The following is a 21,424-nucleotide window of genomic DNA, read 5'->3' on the forward strand; positions in this document are numbered from 1 at the left end:
GTAAAAGATCGCACTATGTCATCATGTGTGTGTTCAATATGCCATCACGTGTGTGTAATCACTATCCCATCACGTGTGCGTAATCACTGTACCATCACACGTGTAATCACACGTGATGGCATAGTGCGACCTTCTATACGCGCACGTATGCCAAAATCACTTCGTGAAGCGAGCATGATGCGTTCGTGCATGCACGGTGTGCTAATCACGCCGTGAAGGTAATATGACCCCGCACGAATTGTTATCTGGGATATAAGCACAAAAATAGATCATTACAGCATAATTAGGTTGTTACAGCCTAATTAGTAAAAATTTTACTTTTAACAATTAAATTTGACGATTGCTTTCAATTTATTTAGGAATTATCAGGATAGTACTCACCTTTGGTTTTGGCAGCTGCTCGTACCTCGCCATCACTCGCCATACGACATAACGCACTACGCCAAAGCTTGTGCGTTACTTACGTCCACGACTACGATTGTCGTAGATCGCTACGCCATGTCATGTGCTTTGTTACGCGGAGTAAATTATCGTAAGTTACTACAAAATCCCGTTTACGCGAAGGAAAATCCCGTTTACGCGAAAGAATTATCGTAAGTTACTACAGAAGTAATGCTCGCGTAAAGGTGCTTTTTCATGCTGACGCTCGACGCTCATTTTCAGCGGCAAGAAGGTCGCATGACCACACGTGACGTCGGCGTCAATTGAAATTCATGAAAAGGAAAACAGCGTCAAAATTTCGGCGTCTTCGCGCTGCTTTGGCTTTGACGCTAAAGCTGAGAAAATCCAGCAATCACGTGATTTCGCGCTGACGCTAGCGTCAAGCAAAGAAAGCTGGATTTTCTCAGCTTTAGCGTCAAAGCCAAAGCAGCGCAAAGACGCCGAAATTTTGACGCTGTTTTCCTTTTCATGAATTTCAATTGACGCCGACGTCACGTGTGGTCATGCGACCTTCTTGCCGCTGAAAATGAGCGTCGAGCGTCAGCATGAAAAGGCACCTTTAATGCCCGATCTACAATAGCTGTAGTAAGCCTCAAGCTGTAAGAAATTGACCAATTACAGGCGAATGTGAGGAGAATAATCGACTGTGATTGGTCAATTTCTTACATCTTGAGGCTTACTACAGCTTACTACAGCTATTGTAGATCGGGCATAAACGTAGTATGTGATACTCACTTTGCCGCCGCCGCCATCTTATGATCGTACGCCCTGCTGTCTATTGGTCTATAATCGACCAATCAGAAGGAGAAACAAGTTCACGTTTCTCTAGTCGTTAACTGGTAAGCACCCTCTTGTATTCTTTCACCATAGGCAGAAGGCAGAAGCCATAAGCCATTGGAGCCTGGAGCCAACAATCAAAAAGGAAGAAAGAAAAGGTCATTACTGGTCATTACACAAAAAGTGTGGCTATAGTTGAAAGTTTGAAAAAATTTGACAGTTAAATTTGTCAGGAATCAGGAATTGCAAAAATGGCTTATGTAAACAATATTCTTCAACCGCACGCAGTTAATGTTTCAGAATATATGATACCAGATTGGCTTGATTCAGAACAGAGCACAGGGGTGAGTTGCTGGAATGAACGGTTTTAGGTTATAATGACATTGCAAAGTCGAGATCTGACAAGTCAAAGAAGATCTGAGAAAAAAAACATTTTTATTAGAGATTAACTAAAGACAAATAGTTTATCAAATAATTGAAATATAATTATTTGTTTTAAAAAGTTGATTTTGCTGATACTTTAAAATTTTTTTTTATATACTTTGAAGTATATGTGCATAATAAAAGTATAGAATTCAGTAAATACTAGGCTGCATTCGAGGAGCGCGCTATTAGCGCTATTGCATCATTCTGTCTTTATCGCTCATCAGGTGTAAAACAAAGATAGAATAAGCAAATAGCGATAATAGTGCGCTCCCCGAATCCAGCCCTAGTGAATATACATTTACTTTCGAAAGTATAGAAATAAATATGTTATGTTTACTATTATATATATATATATATATATATATATATATATATATATATAAAAGAGAATTGTCGTATCTGGATAAATGACTCAGAAATAGATAAACAATTGAACAAAACAACAAGATTGACAGCTTTTATAAGTAGGATACATATTTGTGGTTCATATTTGCACACTCTTCTGTCATTTAGAAAATTTTATTCAAAGATCTGCAAAGAAGATTATGGGTTTATTACATGTTTCCTTACCTTAATTTATGAATTCACAGTTACTTTTTTTACGTTAAGTGATGCAATGTTTAAAGTTGTCTTACCCTCTATTTGCAGACGTCAATCATGGCGTGTGAGTTTAATGGTGGCGTGGTGATAGGTGCTGATTCTCGGGGTACAACGGGGTAAAGTATAATTATTTGGCAAAGCAATTTTAATCTATCACAATTCCTCATGTAAACACATAATTTTTTTTAGAGCTTACGTCTCCAATCGTTTTGCTGATAAATTGACGAGAGTAACAGATTATATTTATTGCTGCCGTTCTGGCTCAGCGGCAGACACTCAGGCAATTGCTGACATTGTAGCTTATCACTTAGGATTGCATCAGTAAGATATCAAAGGACATCCTATAAATTTATTGCATCTATTTGTTGATGATAAGATATACCATCTTTTCAGGATGGAGCTTGGAATGCAGCCTTTGGTAGAAACTGCTGCCAATGTATTCCGTGAAATATGTTACAACTACCGAGATTCCCTAATGGCTGGGATTCTAGTTGCAGGGTGGGATAAGCAGAAAGGTGGTCAGGTCTACAGCATTCCCATAGGTGGTATGTGTGTGAGACAACCGATCTCGATTGGGGGTTCCGGCTCGACATATGTATATGGATATGTAGATGCTCAATACAAACCCAATATGTCGAAAAATGAGTGTCTCAAACTGGTAGAGAATAGTAAGTATCCGAAAGATTGTTAAGATTCTACAGTTTACATACTAATGATTTCAACACTTCTTTCAGCACTTGCGTTAGCCATGGCTCGTGATGGTAGCAGTGGCGGTGTGATACGAACTGGTGTGATCACAGAAAAGGGAATTGAGAGAAAAGTCATACTGGGTAATGAATTACCGCGCTTTTATGAAGGGTGAAGATTATGTCAATATGTTTGTCGCGATATGTTTAATGTAAGGTATACATATATTTCTAAAAGGTATATATTTATGCGAGATACATGCCGCATTTGATAATTATAATAAAAGATTATAATTCAATGTTTTTTTTTTTATTCTTCGATATTCACCCTTGGGAATACAATATTTTTATTTTAACGCAATGTAACAAAATATAGCGATATTTGGAAGTTTTTGATTGATTATTAATTTATGCTACTCATTTAGAAGTTGTATAAATCATGTAATGCATTGATTACGTTGGGGTATTATTATTATTATTATATATTCTGATTATTGAATATTTTTAGATTTTTTTTACCAGAGAGACTGCCTTTATACTGAAAGGTTTGTGGTGGAATCGCGACTCTCAATTTAACTAAACATATATCTAGTATCACTATACTAAATTTAGGTCATATTATTCACTTGCCGGTCTTCTAGCTACGAGGTATACCGAGTCGTTCGTTTTGTACTCCGTACTTTGTGCCCATTGTCAGTTTAATTAGAAGATTGTCACAATGACACTATCATGATGCGCGTAATCGCGGTGCGACGTTTCGGACTCTTTCTCAGGTTCCGCCACAGTTCGCGTGATCTTTATCAAGGTAGTCGTCTCTTGGCTTCCGCGATAGATTCACCATTCTCGGCGTGTGCCAGTCATACTCGTTAGCTACCGATTCGAGCGGAAACCAATTCGTCCTAATTACCTTCGCATTATTAACAGTTGTGAAAATTTAATTTTTGAAATATTGTGTTATTAAAATTGATAAAATTACAAATTATTTAAACAATGCCTATTTAAGAGTTTTATTGAAATTTTATTTCTTATCTCGTCATATCTTTTAATCTTGTTTTACTGATCCCAAAATAAGCTTATTTGAATGTTTTGTCAAATATTAACACAATTGACTATAATTTTAATAAATAATTACAACATTATTTGAATTTTACTGTATAGATAATTAAACATGAAAGGATAATATAGCGAATCGCAAGTTACAAAAAATATTCCATCGATCTTATCGTGAGCATCCCGCATATTCATCGTGATAGACAATAGCATAACTGCTACTACTTCTGTAATATTGATAGAAGCGTCATTAAGTAAGCGTTAGATTAAAACATCACCAGACCAAAATATTTGTTTTGTACATTTCTTTTTCAAGATCTTGGGAGCAAAAAATATCCCTTCAGTATATATCATATTAGATTTAGTTTTGTAAACAAGATGACTTCAGAGGGCACCTTGAACGATTTGGATCTAGCGAAATGGGCGCCAGAAATGCCCACCGTTCAGGAGATCATCGAGTCTATGCAGAATTTCGGTATGCCAGACTACACCATATTCGCTGCGATGTTGGTCATGTGCGGCATCGTTGGTATTTACTTTGGCTTCGTAAAGAAGTCCTCGGGCGAGGATGAGTATTTGGTTGGTGGGAGGAACATGTCAACGTTTCCTGTCAGCCTTAGTCTGCTAGCTAGTTTTATATCAGGTATAACTGTATTCCTTTTTCTACTATTATTTCTATATTGCAAATAGCTTATAAGGATAAAGCGTGTATATGTGTAGAAACTGTACATATACATACATGCGCGAGAGTACGATTTTATAACACAATTTTCTTGACATTTGTTATTTACACTGCTCAAAAAATTAGGGGACTTTTTCTCAGTAAATTTTACCCTTTTTTAAACTGCATCAATTACTCAGCGAATAATTGACGTAAAAAAAGTTTAAAAAAGGGTTTTACAAGGCAAACTCTCTACTATATAGTGCTTTAGTTCAATAAGTTCAATTTCCACTATTACTATTCAAAGGCGTCAGCTTTGAATAAGGACGTATTTGAAATATCCAAAATCTTGAAATTTGCAGTCTTCTACCGCCTAACAAAAAAATTGACGAACATAATCATTCATGCCATCTCAAAAATACCGACTTTGCTCTTTCAAATGGAGAAGAAATAAAACTTACAATTAGTAAAACTTCGAATTAAGGGCGACCTCACCGATTTCAATGACCTTGATATATGTTGTCAAGGTTATGACCCCGAGTGACCTTCAGAAGGTTAGCTCTGTCGCTCGTTATTCGTTAAAAAGTTATTAACAAAAAAAGTTTGGAAAATATAGCAGCTATTTTGAGTATTAGAAGGCATAAATGACTAATATATATATATATATATATATATATATATATATATATGTCGAAATAGTTCACGCATACACTTTCCAAGCGAAACACGAGGTGCCACATGGGTTCATGGCGTGCTTTCCAAGCTCGTTTATATATATATATATATATATATATATATATATATAATGAAACATTATATATTCTCTATTAATTTCCTGAATACACATATTTTATGTCAAGTTTACGCGGAGTAAATTATCGTAAGTTACTACAGAAGTAACGCTCGCGTAAACGTAGTACTAGTAATACATAAATTGGGTCTCCTCCAATTCTTTTCACATAGATGATCAACTAACTTATTTTTGTTTAATATACCATAAGGCCTTAAGAAAATAGACCAATCACAGTCGATTATTTTTCTTGAGCTCGAAGAATAATCGAGTGTGATTGGTCTATTTTCTTATGGCCCTACGATTATGACTAAAACTTTGTTACGTGCAATGGCCTTAAAGCACGCTACAAAACCATGTGACAACTGGTCTCGCGCGAAAAGTGTATGCGTGGAGGAAGTAGGTTCCGCCCCGGGGCTCCACTATTGTTAAACTAGACACAAGCGTTCATACATGTATTATTTCCACATACATATTATAGTCGTTTATGCTTTCTAATACTCAAAATAACTGCTATATTTTTCAAACTTTTTTTGTTAATAACTTTTTAACGAATAACGAGCGACGGCTAAAATCTTCTAAAGGTTACTCGGAGTCATGACCTTGACAACATATATCAAGGTCATTGAAATCGGTGAGGCTTTAATCCGAAGTTTTATCAAAAACTTTATCCTACGATTATTTAGCGAGATATCGCAATTTAATCCTCCAACTGCATACTTTTTTTGGGCCTTAACAGTGCATACGTGGTCTGTCGCGTGCCACGTTATTTTTTCTACCTTATAAAGTATTTTAAAAAATCTGAAGAAATTCACAAAACATGTGTCAACATTGTAGTTGATGATTTTATAGTCATTTTGATAAATATCGTTTATTTAATATTTTATTTTGAATGAACTTTGAATAAGAATAAAGAAAAAAGATGGATTTTTAAAAAATCCATTTTGTAATTTTTTCTCTATGCAGTATAAAAAAATTCTTTTAAGGTTTTTTTACTTCAAAGCTAAGTGTTCAAGAAAAAAATAATGCACATTGATATCTTCAAAAAAGTTGAATTATACTGGAGGGTCAAAAACGGTACTTTTTAGGTAGGAAAAATCGTTGATAAATAAAAATTAAAGGTAAAATTATATATAATATAGCATATATGATATTTCTAAATAATTTATTATAAAATGTAATATAATTTGTAGAATATGTTGGAAAAAATTTGTCCACCGAGCTTCGGCCGCCGTCTGTTTCATTTTTTGGGAATAACTAAACTATCTAAACAAGTAACTATGTGTCAAAATCTTTTAAAGGGACATTGTTTTGACCAAAAACAACATTTATCATAAATAATTGCAACATTGTTACTGACAGATAAAGACTTCTTTTTTACGTGTGCGGAAATCTTCTACTATTGGGATCCCAGGCCGAAGCTCAGTTTACCCGATAGCCCCCCGTTTGATAGGGGGGGAAGACCCCCTCACCCTCCTGGGACAGAGATGAGGGGAGTGCCGGATTCCATGCATGCACATCGCCTACGATACTGCATGCATGACCTACCGGCTAAAACCACAAGGGTGTCTTTATCTGCATCGTTGTGGGGGGCGCCCGGGGACAGTTATTATGCATCCGGATGCCCCCCGATGCCTAGCCATGTTTGGCTTCTTCGTTGAGCCTAGTAGTCCAGTCACTATGTACAAAAAAATGGATTATAAAAGACATAATTCTGACCCAGGATTTTTTTTGGGGGGTGTTGGGGGGCTCAAGAAAAGCTTAATCTCAAGTTTTCGACCTCTGTTTCTTGCTTGCTTTTTTTACGGGAGTAAAAAATGTGAAAAAATGGTTTTTCCGCGATAAGTCGGTTTCTGTTAAAGCTTTTTTTACGCTCTACAAATTATGTCGTATGACATTTTTACGTGTGATCGATTGTTTTCGAGACATCAAACGAGAAAGGGAAATAAAAAAGTATGAAAGAGAGATATTTAGTTTTTTTCTTTTTACTCATTATTGTCGTCCGAAATTGCAAAAATGCTTCAAATAAAACTTGTAGAGCGTAAAAAAACCTACAATTTTTATTTGTTATTTATTTTATTTCGTTGAAAATTACGCCTTGTAGAGCGTCTCAAAGTGGAGAGTCGTCGTCATCGCGTTAGCGGCGCGTTGGTTACGTCGGCACCGAACGCTTTCGCTAAGATTTTCGACTTCATTGACGCAAAAAAGTAACATAAAAGGTGTTTTTTATAGGATTTTTTCCGCTCTACAAGTTACGTTCAATGATATTTTGGCGTACAATCGATAGTTTTCGAGATATTGAAAGAGAAAAGGAAAAATTGAGCATTTTTGTTTTTGTTTTTTTCTATTTTATCGTTTTTCGCACACAAATCTGTATAAACGCTTCAAATAAAACTTGCACAGCAATAAAAATCGTAAAATGTTCTTATTTATTACTTTAATTTTGTTTAAAATTCCATATCGCACTACGCCTCAAAGTTGCAAATCAATCTTGCAAAGCCTGAAATTATTGTAGTTATTTTGAAACCGTCAAGTTTTCTTAAGGGAATTACACACGTATTTGCCATTGCAGATGTTTTGAAACGAAAATTACACTTACCGTTTCATTGAAGAATACATGAAAGCGTGCAGTTTTATATCTAAGTGACAATATTTGTGAAGTAAGTTTATAAGAAAGAAATACTTTACCGCTGACGCGATGGCGACGACTCTCCATTTTGAGGCGCTCTACAAGGCGTAATTTTCAACGAAATGAAATGAATAACAAATAAAAATTGTAGGTTTTTTTACGCTCTACAAGTTTTATTTGAAGCATTTTTGCAATTTCGGACGACAATAGTGAGTAAAAAGAAAAAACTAAATATCTCTCATACTTTTTTATTTCCCTTTCTCGTTTGATGTCTCGAAAACAATCAATCATACGTAAAAATGTCATATGACATAATTTGTAGAGCGTAAAAAAAAACTTTAAAATGAGCTTCGATTCGACCTTGTAACTTTATTAGAAACCGAGTTATCGCGGAAAAACTATTTTTCACATTTTTTACTTCTGTAAAAAAGCAAGCGGGGAATAGAGGTCGAAAACTTGAGATTAAGCTTTTCTTGAACTCCCCAACACCCCGCAAAAGAAAAATCCTGGGTCAAAATTATGTTTTTTTTTAAATGTACATAGTACATAGTGACTGGACTATAGACTCTGTAGCTAATGGCCACTGACACTGGTATGCAGCAGGATGGGGACACCGCCCACCCCGCCGTTCCTCCCATTGTTGTGGCCGTTGTGGGAGAATGGTCGACGCGTCGGATTCCCAGCCGGCGCACCGACCTCCCTCCTCCGAGGTCTCCCCCCCTCGGGGGGATAGTTCGGAGGTTCAGCACCACTCTTGTATGACAGATAAAGACTATGTCGAGTGTATACCTGGGTCTGAGACGTCCGTGCGAGATTTGACTCGCTCGGCATTCAGCGATATGTTTATCTTTTGAAGCGACTTTGGGTCCTTGGATCCTTTTCTCTACTTACCCAGATAGCAGAGTGCGTCAAATGACGTTATAATGCCGTCAAAGTGACGTCTCTAACGACAACAATCTGTCACTTTAACTGCACTATTACGCCACTTTACGCCACTCTGCTATCTGATGGGTACTTTTTTAAAGGGGAGAGCCAGATAGGCAGGCTTGCCGGTTCTCAAGTTACAAGCAGATGTTGTTTTGACACGGACGCCGTAGACCCACGTATGCAGCTAGAGGGTTAAAGTAACCCCTGTTTTTTTCAATAATTTTAGCACGATACCGTCGGCATTTGTGTACTTAATCTGATGTGCATCACGGGGAGGTTGCTCGGTCGGATTTTGCAAACATCGTGTATGATTGTGTTGTGTATGTGTATATGTTATGGAGTGTACATGTGTGTATGTGTGTACATGTAGAAATTTTTTTTTAATAAGAAGTGTTGTCACTTTTTCGCCATATTACTTCGCGCAATAATCTTGATCTCATATTGATGCTTTTTTTTCTATACATCAGATTGAGAAATTTTATTCCAAATTTGACGCAGTGCCTTTTCTGATGTAAAAAAATGCATCAATATGAGATCAAGATTGCGCGAGATGAAAAGGTGGCAACACTTCTTATTAAAAAAAACCTACATGTATACACATACACATACATACATAATGTGCAAAATCCGACCAGGCAACCTATCAGTGCGGTGCACATCAGGTTACGCAAATGCCGGCAGTATCGTGCTAAAATTATTAAAAAAAAAAAAAAAACAGAGGGGTTACTTTAAATTGCGATATCTCGTTAAATAATCAGCGTAGGACAAAGTTGTTTTTTTTTAATTTAAAAGGGCAAAGTACTTTTTGTACTTTGAGATGGTATCAATGATTATGTGCGCCAATTTTTTTGTTAGGTGGTGGAAGACGGCAAATTTCAAGATTTGGGATATCTCAAATATGTCCTTATTCAAAGCTGACCACGCCTTTGAATATTAACCTGATACTACGTTTACGCGAGCGTTACTTCTGTAGTAACTTACGATAATTCACCCGTTTACGCGGAGTAAATTATCGTAAGTTACTACAAAATCCCGTTTACGCGAAGGAATTATTGTAAGTTACTACAGAAGTAACGCTCGCGTAAATGTAGTATGAGTAAAAATTGAACAAAAGCACCTTATAGTATACCCCTGTAAAACCCTTTTTTTTTAACTTTTTTAATGTTAATTATTTGCTGAGTAATACAGTTTAAAAATGGACAAAAATTTATTGAAAAAAAGAAATTTCCTAATTTTTTTGAGCAATGTATTTCATTAATTAATTTTTATTACAGATATTTATGGGAAATTTCCATCAAATCGTTAATTGTTTCTATTATGACTTCGCTACTTTATTTTTAGATGGTATAATAGTAAATCATTAGATTAGATAAGAAGATAAAGAAGTTGTAAATATTCTGTCACTTACAAACGTAACAGTGAGATATACATTGCATGGATTATATTATGTAATACAATGTAATATGAGACATGTATAATGTAAACATAGGTATAGTTCTAGAAATAGAAAGAAACTTTTTACTAATTCTATATGTTACGCCCAAACACCGTAATTGCTCAGTGAGCGAAAAAAATATCCACAACGTATTGTGGACGGTGCTGGTCGTCCAAATACTGAAATGAGATATTTTTTCGGTGTGTAGACGTTTTTATTGTCCACAACGCGATGTGTTCATTTGAGTCTATGACGCGTTGTAGATAACTTGAAGTGCTCACAAAGCGAATTTATTTGAAGATTTATGGGAATATATGTAACCTATTTTTTTTTACTTGAAAGTATACACATGTAAGCGGGGAAGCATTAAACCAACGGCCCCTCCCCCGCATAAAAAGACTAATCTAATTCCAAGTCTATTTCTAAAAACTTGAAATTAAAATTTTGTCGGAATAGGCTTGGAGTTAGATTAATTCTCTATGCGAGGAAGGGGCTCCGCGTTCGCCCCCCGCGCCTCAGGTCTACTTTTAAGAGTTTTAAGTAAAAAAAAATTATTCTTCGGACTCCCCTCGATTATCACTGTCGGAGTCACAACAAAGATTTTGGTAAATATTTGGTAGAAAGCCACCCCCAATTTCTTTAATTTTAAAATCTGTTGTTGTCAAGGTCATCACCTTGAGTAATATTGTGAAGGTTTTAGTTGGAGGTCGTTGTTTATTAAAAAGTTATTACAACAAAGAAAATATAATGAATAGTATGTAATTAATTCTATGATACACTATATATCTATATACAGGGTGTTAAATTTTAAACGTAACAGGTCGAATATCTCGATAATTAAATGAAATATCGAGGTCCGATTTTTTTTAGGTGTTGTGGATTATGTAGTAAAGATCAGATAAGCAGGCTTCAATATGTAAACTGAGTATATTTATATTTTAAAGACCGTTTCAAGTGGCATAGAACCACGGTCTTACATACAGGTCTCTCAACTCGATAGAATTTCAGTGGTGGGGGTGACTTCAATATCGAAGTCACTTTTTGTGGTGTCGCTATCGAGGGATGTCGATTTGAAAATGCCAACGTAATCTATGTTGTTCTCATTGCGTCAGACTAGTGTTGGGCATTAATCGATTAAAATTTTAGTTGACTGAACTAATCCGTTAATCACTAATCGAAATTAATCAATCATTATACATGTAATCGTGAATTTACTCGATTAATGATATTAATCATTAATCGGTGCAGAATTAATCAAAACAAAATAATCGATTAACATTTAATCGTTGTATATAATTATGATTTATTAAATCATGATTAATCTAATCGATTAATTTAATGAAATTTAATCGATTAATTTTCGATTTTTAAAATTAATAATCAATTACTTATAATTCAATCACTCAGTATATTGTTCTCTAGTTGAGAACTAGGCTAACGACTAAGTTTACACATATTACATTAACATTTTACGGTTATTTAATGGTTGTTGAACCAAAAAGATAAAATATTATATTTTAGCATTAAGTTTTTGTTTTTTAAATTTAAATATTTATTTTTACACGCGCTAACGCACACCTGAACTCAATTTAACGTTTACAATGATCTTAAAATGATCTGAGAAATTAGTCCTATATTTTCATTTAACTTAGGGATGGAAGGGGTGGAGGATAGGGAAGAAAACTTACAAAAAAATAAAGATATTTCCGTTATATATTTAAGGTAATATATGTACGAGTAAATACATTGTAATGTGGATATATTATCAATGGTAGATTTTCTTTACTCTACAGAAACATTTATATTTATTACAGTATACTTATAGATTCTGTACACTATAGAATAATGCTGATTACAAAAGTTTTATATTAGCTTTTAATATTACTCCTCTTTCGAACATATTATCCGACAATTTATGTGACATAAGTAGGTTTTTCATTGTCGCAAATGAGAAAAGTCTTTCTGTTGGAGCTGATGATGAAAGTGACGTATTGTATTTTATAAATACATTTTTTATAGCTGAGTATCGGTGAAGAATATCAAGTTCTTCACCGTTATTATAAAAAAAATGTAATACTTGAAGCTCTACTTTTGATTTTAATTCATTTAAAAGCATGTATAATGATTGATTAATTTCGATTAGTGATTAATAGATGACTTTAGTCAAACTAAAATTTTAATCGATTAATGCCCAACACCGCGTCAGATAGCATAGCTGGCTCTTTGAGATTACTCACAGACTCGAGTTCGTCACCGTGCACGCGTTCTGTAATTTGAAGTGATGACAAAACCTTGCATTGTATCGAAGTGCAAAACAGGCTATAAAAGCTTGAAAATAAAACAGTATATATATATATATATATATATATATATGTATATATATATGTATATATACTATGCGCGTCTCTCTCGCTCTCACAGAACATCCCTCGATTGCAGCGATTCTAGCGGCCTCAAGCTTTCGGCTTCTATTCGTCAAGCGAACCATTCTCACCATACGAGTTGAGAGACCTATATGTAAGACCATGCATAGAACATAAAACCTTACACGTAGGGGAGACCGGAGCAAAGTCGGCCCCGGGGCGGAGTCGTTTTTGCAATTATCTCGAAATCTGTATGTTGTCAGTTGTGTGAATTCGCCATTAATACTGTAAGCGCGGCTTATGGTGTCCACGTGACCAACGGAGGTTAATGAGCTAGGTTACGTGCTATGTTGTGATTCTTATCGAAGCAAACGTGTTTTCGCAGGTCGAAATAAGTAAAATTTCTTCCGCGTCGAAAGTTTGTAATATCTTAAGTATTATTGTCTCTCCGAATCTCAAATTAAGTGATTCTAAAGAGTAATGCATGCTGGACACGAATTCAGTACAGTTTTTTTATTTTCATTGATTTCTATTATTTTATAAGCGATCAAACCTAAAACTTGTATTCGGGGCGAAGTCGTGCCCAAGCCAAAACGAAGTCAAGAAAGCTAAATAATATATGTATGCTGCGTATGCTTGGAGATAATAGAAAACAGAGCCGATGAAAAACAGTGCATTTTGTGCAGGTGTAATAGGCCAGTCATATTAGACATCGAACCTTCCAATTAATCTTCCCAGGTTGCAACTCCTATGAATCGCTTTGATTTGAGGTGCTGTAAATGGAATTTATTTTGCTTCGCAAAATTAATGCGCATTAAAAAGTTATTAACAATATTATCAACAAAAAAACCCGATTTTTTTATTTTTTCTCAAATATTTCGAAAACTAAGCAAGATAGGGTAACTAACTCTACGTACTTTTTTTGTAAAGCGTGAAATTATCTACAATAATGACCTGAACAACATGTATCGTCAAGTCAGTCATTTAGCTCGCACGCGCCGTCGAAGTCCGAGACTCGAAGTCTGAAAACCCTCGATTTCATCGTTTTTTTGATGTTGCGCCGGTGATTTTTTCGTACGACAAACGCTGATTTTTATTGACGCGCAAAGTTATCCAATATTGCGCACAGGTCGGATAACGCTTGTTTTACACTAAAATAATTATTTTTTATTAAAATTTTCGCATTATTATTGAAACATATTGCAAAGCCGTTTTCAACACATTCTCTTATTTTTGGTTCAATAATAATGCGAAAAATCACGTAAATTTTAATAAAAAATAGTTATTTTAGTGTAAAACAAACAGTATCCGACCTGTGCGCAATATTGGATAACTTTGCGCGTCAATAAAAAAATCAGCGTTTGTCGTACGAAAAAAATAGAAGGGTCCCTTTTTGTTGCAAATTTCGTCCACAACAAGATGCATACGATAAAATTCGTTTCAAATAAATTCTAAGGCCTGAAAACAGCAAAAAACTAAGACTATTCCAAAAAATCAATATTTTTTGCTTACATAGCTATAAACTAAAGAAAAGGGGTCTAAAAAATCGGTTATACCATGAAAAGTATTCTTTGTAGTTCTCAGATGATTTTTTGGAGATTTTTAATTCTATTTTAAATAACGGCAAAAAATCACCGGCGCAACATAAAAAAAATGATGAAATCGAGAGTTTTCGGGATTCGAGTCTCGGACTTTGACGGCGCGTTCAAGCTAAACGACTGACTTGACGATAAATGTTGTTCAGGTCATTATTGTAGATAATTTTACGCTCTACAAAAAAGGTACGTATAGTTAGTTACCCTATCTTGCTTAGTTTTCGAGATATTTAAGAAAAAATAAAAAAATCGGGTTTTTTTGTTGATAATATTGTTAATAACTTTTTAATGCGCATTAATTTTGCGAAGCAAAATAAATCCCACTTACAGCACCTCAAATCAAAGCGATTCATGGTGGTTGCAACCTGGGAAGATTAATTGGAAGGTTAACCCCTTAAATTAGTCTAATATGACTGGACTATAAGGCACATAAGCAAAATCACAAAGCGTCAGTGTCACCTCACTAGAAATTGGATTTTTCCTTCTTAAATATTCAACTGTTATATTAGCTAGTCCCAATTTGTTGGTTTTTTGAAAACATTTCAAAGGTACATACATGTCCAAAGGTTCCAACTGTGCACGCAGATGGAATATTTTTTAACTTTGGGATGATTTCATTGGAAGAAACGGAAGTAGCTGGGGTAATGCATTGTATTCCTTCCATCGCGTGAAAAGTTTGAAAACCATCTATGGTATTAACATTGTGATCTGCGTTATCAAATACGAATTGAGAACAAGAGTGTTCCATTATTGATGGTTGCGGTTGTATCAATGATGATACCTCGAATAACTTAATTTCGTCGTATGTAGCGCAAAGCCGATAGAATATTCAAAAGATCTTTAGAATCATATTTTTGAAAAACAAATGCCCCAAGGCCAACTTGTAACGATGATAAAAAAGATTTCGGCCTACATGCTACTATAATTGCATGTGCAATCGAAATAGCTTTCGCGTTCCACTTTTTTAGACTTCCGCGTTTGTTCTTCGTAATAATTAAATTTAAGAGAAGTTGTAGAGTGCTTGGTATATCGTTTTCGACGTTTTTTAAAAATATATCGGTACACGGAGAGAAAAATCTTACCACTGTGGTATGAGCGCCTCCTATGCATAAAAAACTGTAGCGCTGCCTTGCATCAAACGCATAAATTTGTCCGTTTAAGGTGGTTCTCGCAGTAATTTGAAGTCACAAAAACAACTATTGTTACTAGTGACAAATATAAATGATTTAGTATGTAAAAATCAGCATACATTTAAATTAATTATTCCGTAAGGTGTTTTCTCATTTAACCGTTGCTATAAACTGAAAATATCAGAGCAAAGTCACAAATTTGACTAGAGTTGAAACCTTATATTTGGCAACGTCGCGATTTTAAAGCCGTCGGAGCGCCTGCTACTTAGTGTATTGTCATAACCAAACTTTCAGTGTTTCAATCAGTGCATAGGTTCAACAACGTTGTGTTATATAGCTCCGGGGCGGAGCTAAAAGCACTAAATTTTTCTTAAGGGGTAACACCACTCTAGCTGCCCATTTTCTTTGGTATTTTATTTTTAGAAAGAAATAAAATATATAGTCTGTAACGGCCTGACTTTATCGAATGCGGACTGGTTCACGGGATCGGGAGTTCGATGAAAGGCCCAGAGACAGTAATCAATTTGCCATGTGACAGTAACATGCACTTTATTCAAGATTCGGTATTACACGCAAGCTGGACGCGGTAGATTACAGTGGTCGGTAGTGCCGGTGCACGCGACGCGGTATACGGAATATCGGGATCGACTTGAGTCTTCGCCCCGAGGTGCGGTATGCAGAGGAGAGATTAACGCCGCTCGGTATATTACCTACGGACCGCGGCTACAGATCTCAGATATTCTATATGAACCGAATTAATACATAAAATAAAGATATAAGATGATAACGGAACGCGGTATATTACATACGGAACGCGGCTACAGATATCAGAACGCAGGAGCTATGCTATATGAACCGAATTAATACATATGACAATAACGGAACGCGGCTACAGATATCAGAACGCAGGATATGATATATGCACGGAATTAGTACAAGACAATAACGGAACGCGGTATATTACATACGGAACGCAGCTACAGCTATCAGAACGCCGTATATGACATGTGCACGGGTAAGATAGCGCGGTATATTGCACCGGAGGATGGCGGAATCCCGGGGTCACGGTCGCGAGAACCCTCGCGGCGAGGCCGAGCACGCTCGACCCCACGGTGCCGTGGCCGTCGGGGTAGTGTTCAGGGAGCTCGGGAACATTCTGAGAACTCTCAGTCGAGAACCAGAACTCTGGACCTCGTTGTGCGTGTTGCCCTAGGATTCGGAGGGTAGCTTCGTCAGGAATAGCGGAGAGCCGTGATAAAGACGAAGTGTCTTTTCGTCGAGCGCGCCGGCTTTTTATACCGCTCGGCGCGGTGAGCTTGGCAGGAGGGAGGCCGATCGTCAGGCGACGGCGCGGTGGTGGGAGCGGCGCGATCCTGCGTGCTCGCTTCGGCGGGGATCGGCTCGCTTCGGCGCTCGTCGGCGTCGTGCGGGAAGGCACCGGTGCGGCGGATTTCCTGCGCACACGGTGCGTTTCAAATCCTTAAAAAATGTGGGCGCACCGCGCCCTGTGGTCGCCCGACGGGGAATCGGTCGGGCGGCTCCCGGCGGGTGGTAGCCGGGGACGATGCCTTGTCGTAAGGGGTGCATCGTTACAAGTCAAAAAAACTTTTAGGCTTTATTAGACATATATTAAAGTATGTAAAAAAATTTTTCATTTGTTAAAAAAATACAAAATAGCGGTGCACGAGTCGCTATAGCACTACTCCGCGGCACGCAGTATAAGTCCAACAATTTTTATTTTATTCTCCAAATTTTGACCATATCTTTAAAATAACATTCCGAAGAGAAATACGTACGAGATTTTCGATAAGTTGATTCTAACATTATTTATTAACAAATGATTGCCCCTTTTTTTGTCAAAAATTGAACTGTTTACTTCAAATGCTCGCCAATCACATAAAAATTAATATTTTCAAAATCCCCTATGTATTTCTCTAGCTATACTCATGTAGATTAAGAGAAAATTTTTTGTTTTTTTTTTAGATTCAAATTTGCGTCAGTTATACTGCGTGCCGCAGCGCGACATGCCTCGCGAGAATGGCTGTAGCGTCGCAATTTTGTGCTATTATTGAATAAATTTTTTTTTGAACACTTAAAAACATGATTAATTACATCCTTGAATATTATTATCTTCTTACTTTTTTTCCATCCCCCAAAATTAATCGCAAAAAACGCTTTATTTTGAACTTCTACAGTGATGTAACCCCTTAACCAAGGGATCAACACAAAAAAAAGTTTCAATTAGTGCGTAAACATGAGCGAACAGCCTCGACGCAAAGATTGTTTCGAAACGAAACGAAAAATTCAATGGAAAGATAATGTCATCGCGGGAGTCAAGCGGAGAAAATTAACTCGCGAAGAGCACGATAAGCCAAAAATAGACGGTTACCGAATTGTTATCACGAAAGTAGCAGAGGATATGTGGTGTCGGTCGTGTAACGCATCACTTTCGTTTCGACACATAAAAAATGAAACCGTAATAAGCTTGGCAAGCATTTTTTATGTACGGTGTCAGAATTGCAACATGATCAAAAGAGTTGATACCTCAAATTAGGAAATAAACGTTGCCGATAATCGCAAACGTAAATTTGACATTAACTACAAAGTTGCCTTAGGTAAGTAAATGGCCTCAAATTCTCTCTGATTCCTTTGTTAATAATTCACAAATTTGTAGGAGTTAAATTATTGATGGAGGCATTGGGATTACGCAATTGAATACTGTGCTCTCAGCGATGAACATTCCAACGATCTATGCTTCGTTGCTGAAACGATACGAACGTTCCGTCGGAGTAGCAATTGAGTCAGCTGCGAAAGAGAGTTGTATCGAGGCGATAAAAGTAGAAAAGAAGCTTTCTCGTGCTATGGATACGTGAGTAATAATATTGTGTGACTCGTATTTTGCTGATACGCTGCGATACACTGTATACAGTTAGTAAATATTAATTACAGGTCAAGGGCAGTACAAAGTGAAGATCCGGTATTAATCGCAGCTTCCTACGATGCTGCTTGGCCAAAACGAGGAAATGGTCATACGTATGACAGTTTAGCAAGTATTTCGAATATTTAGGGTAAAAGTGGTGAATATGGACCATCGTTTTAGAATGGCTTTTCCATGTAAAATCGGACCATCATTTTCACCACTTTTATCATAATTTCCGTAGTGTTTACATATGTACTACATATTGTACATGCGTATCAGCATCGAAAAAATCATTATCAGAATATATACGATTTAGTTTCACGTCAAGTCTTGTACCATTTCCTGTACTTCAATCTAGTTCCCTGCCTATACTTCAATCATGATTCGTAAATCTATTTATAGATACTTCTATACACTTATTTAATTATATACAGGCTGTTTATATTAGACTAATATTTCTCATTTTTTTATTGTATAAAGTATTTTTATCATTGTAATCTTTGTATCGTTGTCATAAAAATAAATATGCTCATTAATAAAGCGTCTATTTGTTACGATCTTAATTCAACACGTGTCCTATTTCCGATCCAACTGAATCCAACGTTAGTTCCTATTCCTCTTAGTTCCTATTCCTCGTTTCATTATTCAGCTGTTGGATCTCTGATCGGCGCCAAATCAGGGATGGTAATTGGATATGGGACTCGAGTAAAGCACTGTCGACTATGCCAAGCGGGGCATAGTCTAGACGATCACGATTGCCGGCTCAACTGGACCGGGAGTGCGAGGGCGATGGAGCCAGATATCGCCGTAGAAATTACTGCGAAAAATAAAGACTTTGAAGAGCACAATGTAAAATTAGGCACGCTCATTGGTGATGACGATAGCTCCACAATCGCTGCTGTTCGTCGTGAATGTAGTCATCCGGTAGCCAAGTGGTCTGATCTAAATCACGCTACGAAGAAACTGAGCAAAGCATTGTGGGCACAAAAAGTACCAAGGGACGTCATAGAGTATCTGAAATACTGCTTCGGCTGTGCTCTAAAGAAGAACAAAGGTAACGTAGAGGCGACAGAAAATGCGATAAAAAATATTATCCCTCATGCGTTTGATGAACACGCAAAGTGTGGCGAATGGTGCAGATATGCCGAAGACCTGGAGAATTACACGCACAACGGGCTACCAGGAGGTAAAGGACTTACCGGACAGACGATGAGACAAACACTTGCAGCTATCTTTGACGTGTTTTGGAAAAACGACAAGCTCGCCCCATGTGGCTCTAGTCAATCAAATGAGGCATTCAATTCAAGCGTGTCGGCAAAAAGTTGTAAAGCCCATCACTACGCGGGTTCCGAATCGTTCGATTTTCGAATTGCTGCCACCGTTTGTGAAAAGAACATCGGCACCAAATATATCGTCAATTTAAATAAGAAGCTTGGACTGTCTCCCGGAAAAGTGACCGAAGAATTTCGGAAAACGAAAAACTACCAGCGAGCCAAGCGACGAAAACGAGCCAGCAAGCCCGAAACCAAGAGAAGACGTCTTTTCATGCAGAAGCAGCGGTCCAATAAAAAGAATAAGGCTGAGAGAAAAGAAGGAATCACATATTCGACTGAATGTAGACTTGACGGAATAACGGAACTCATTGATAGTCTTGTAGTAAGCCCAACTGCACCTCAAGACAGTCCTCTAGTTTATTTTGACCTCGAAACGACTGGTCTTTCCGTCAAATATTCGGAAATTTGCCAAATTGCAGCCAGATACGAAGATCAGGAGTTCAGCGCGTAGATGGTGCCTCTGCGATCCATTTCAAAAAACGCTGCAGAAGTAACTGGCTTGTCAGTCTGCGCAGGTGAAATGTTTCTCCACGGAGAGAAGGTTGAAACAACTCCATTTCATACTGCCCTGCAGAACTTTCTGCAATTTCTAAGTAATATAGGCAAAGACATCACGTTGGTTGCTCACAATGGATTCACGTTCGACGCACGATTTCTAATCAGATATACGCGCTTACAATCTATGGGAGGAGTTCACATCAGTCGTTTACGGAATTACCGATACTCTTCTTGTCCTGAAAGCGAAATTGCCTTCCCGAACTGCGGCTAAGCTCAAATTTACGCAAGTCGATCTTGCAAGTGATTTGCTTGGCAAGAATGTTGCAGCCGACGCTCACAATGCGTTGAACGATGTCAGAATTCTCCAGTGAATCGTCGACAAAGCGGAAGTCATCAAGAACTTATTATGGATCGCTCGAAGTCTGTGACTGCTATGGTGCAGATAATTGAGAAAGGTTCGTTTTATATAAAAAATACAAACAAGGTCACAATGGATTGCATGAAGGGATCCGTCTCAGTCGGCATGATTGGTAAGATGGCAGAAGCAGGGACTACTCTTGATCTTTTGCAACGTGCCTATAAAAAAGGCAATAAGGGTATAGAGCTTCTACTGGGCGAAGATATTGGAGGACGTCCAAGGATAACAAAAAATAAGAAGATACTCCAAAACGTTTTTTTCGAGGTCAAAAAGACCATAGAAAGCACGCAGAGCACGGAGAGTAACACGTGAATGTCCCCATAATTTTGTCATCGATACTTTCTATAGCTGTACGGATACATTTTTAGAATAAATAAAATATATATCAACTTGATTTGAAATTTTGATACCTGTGATAAGAAAATAGATATGACTATAAATATGATTACGCCGGTAAAGAATAAAATATATAAAAATAGAAAAAATATGCGTCACAATTTCTACAATTCCGCGATAGTGCTTGTCATATATATTTTCTTATCACAGGTATCAAAATCCTTATAACCTTTATTCAACGGTGGGAGAATGGTAGGACACGCGACTTGTGCGTCAGCTGACGCGTGCGACGTTGCCAATTAAGCAGCCACTCAAGACGGCCGCTATGATTCTCGTGTCGTGTCGAAACGTCGAAAGTTGCCGAAAGTTTGTCGAAAGTTTCGCTTTATTTATATACGGTACGGTCAA

The 21,424-nt window shown here is 37.0% G+C and overlaps 4 protein-coding genes across 11 annotated transcripts in view; 3 read left to right on the top strand and 1 right to left on the bottom strand.

The window, feature by feature from the left end:
• LOC143905918 (uncharacterized) overlaps positions 1-498 on the bottom strand; it is a 7,169-nt gene extending 6,671 nt beyond the window's left edge. Inside the window, exon 1 of the mRNA XM_077421584.1 lies at positions 382-498. Coding sequence (XP_077277710.1) covers positions 382-414 — 33 coding nt within the window. The 5' untranslated portion in view covers positions 415-498. The remainder of the gene's footprint in view (positions 1-381) is intronic.
• Positions 499-1,316: 818 nt separating this feature from the next.
• Prosbeta1 (proteasome beta1 subunit) lies at positions 1,317-3,229 on the top strand. Its single transcript, XM_077421582.1, has 5 exons — positions 1,317-1,562; positions 2,293-2,360; positions 2,434-2,565; positions 2,638-2,912; positions 2,979-3,229. The coding sequence occupies exons 1-5, from the start codon at positions 1,470-1,472 to the stop codon at positions 3,104-3,106; spliced, it is 696 nt and encodes a 231-aa protein (XP_077277708.1). The 5' UTR covers positions 1,317-1,469; the 3' UTR covers positions 3,107-3,229.
• A 142-nt stretch (positions 3,230-3,371) lies between these two features.
• LOC143905910 (sodium-coupled monocarboxylate transporter 1) overlaps positions 3,372-21,424 on the top strand; it is a 242,072-nt gene continuing 224,019 nt past the window's right edge. For 3 of the 8 annotated variants that reach the window (XM_077421573.1, XM_077421574.1, XM_077421567.1), the window contains exon 1: positions 3,372-4,623. In XM_077421573.1, the coding sequence (XP_077277699.1) occupies positions 4,359-4,623 (265 nt within the window). In that variant the 5' untranslated portion in view covers positions 3,372-4,358. The remainder of the gene's footprint in view (positions 4,624-21,424) is intronic. The other 5 variants (XM_077421570.1, XM_077421568.1, XM_077421571.1 and 2 more) reach the window with 5 other exon arrangements.
• On the top strand, positions 14,640-20,961 carry LOC143905914 (uncharacterized). The gene is made up of 3 exons (XM_077421580.1): positions 14,640-18,125; positions 18,185-18,379; positions 18,460-20,961. Exon 3 carries the CDS (start codon positions 18,956-18,958, stop codon positions 20,213-20,215), a length of 1,260 nt encoding a protein of 419 aa, XP_077277706.1. The 5' UTR covers positions 14,640-18,125; positions 18,185-18,379; positions 18,460-18,955; the 3' UTR covers positions 20,216-20,961.

Source organism: Temnothorax americanus, unplaced genomic scaffold, assembly GCF_048541705.1.
Source record: "Temnothorax americanus isolate GAGA-0224 unplaced genomic scaffold, ASM4854170v1 Scaffold69, whole genome shotgun sequence".
NCBI classification, from domain to species: Eukaryota; Metazoa; Arthropoda; class Insecta; order Hymenoptera; family Formicidae; genus Temnothorax; species Temnothorax americanus.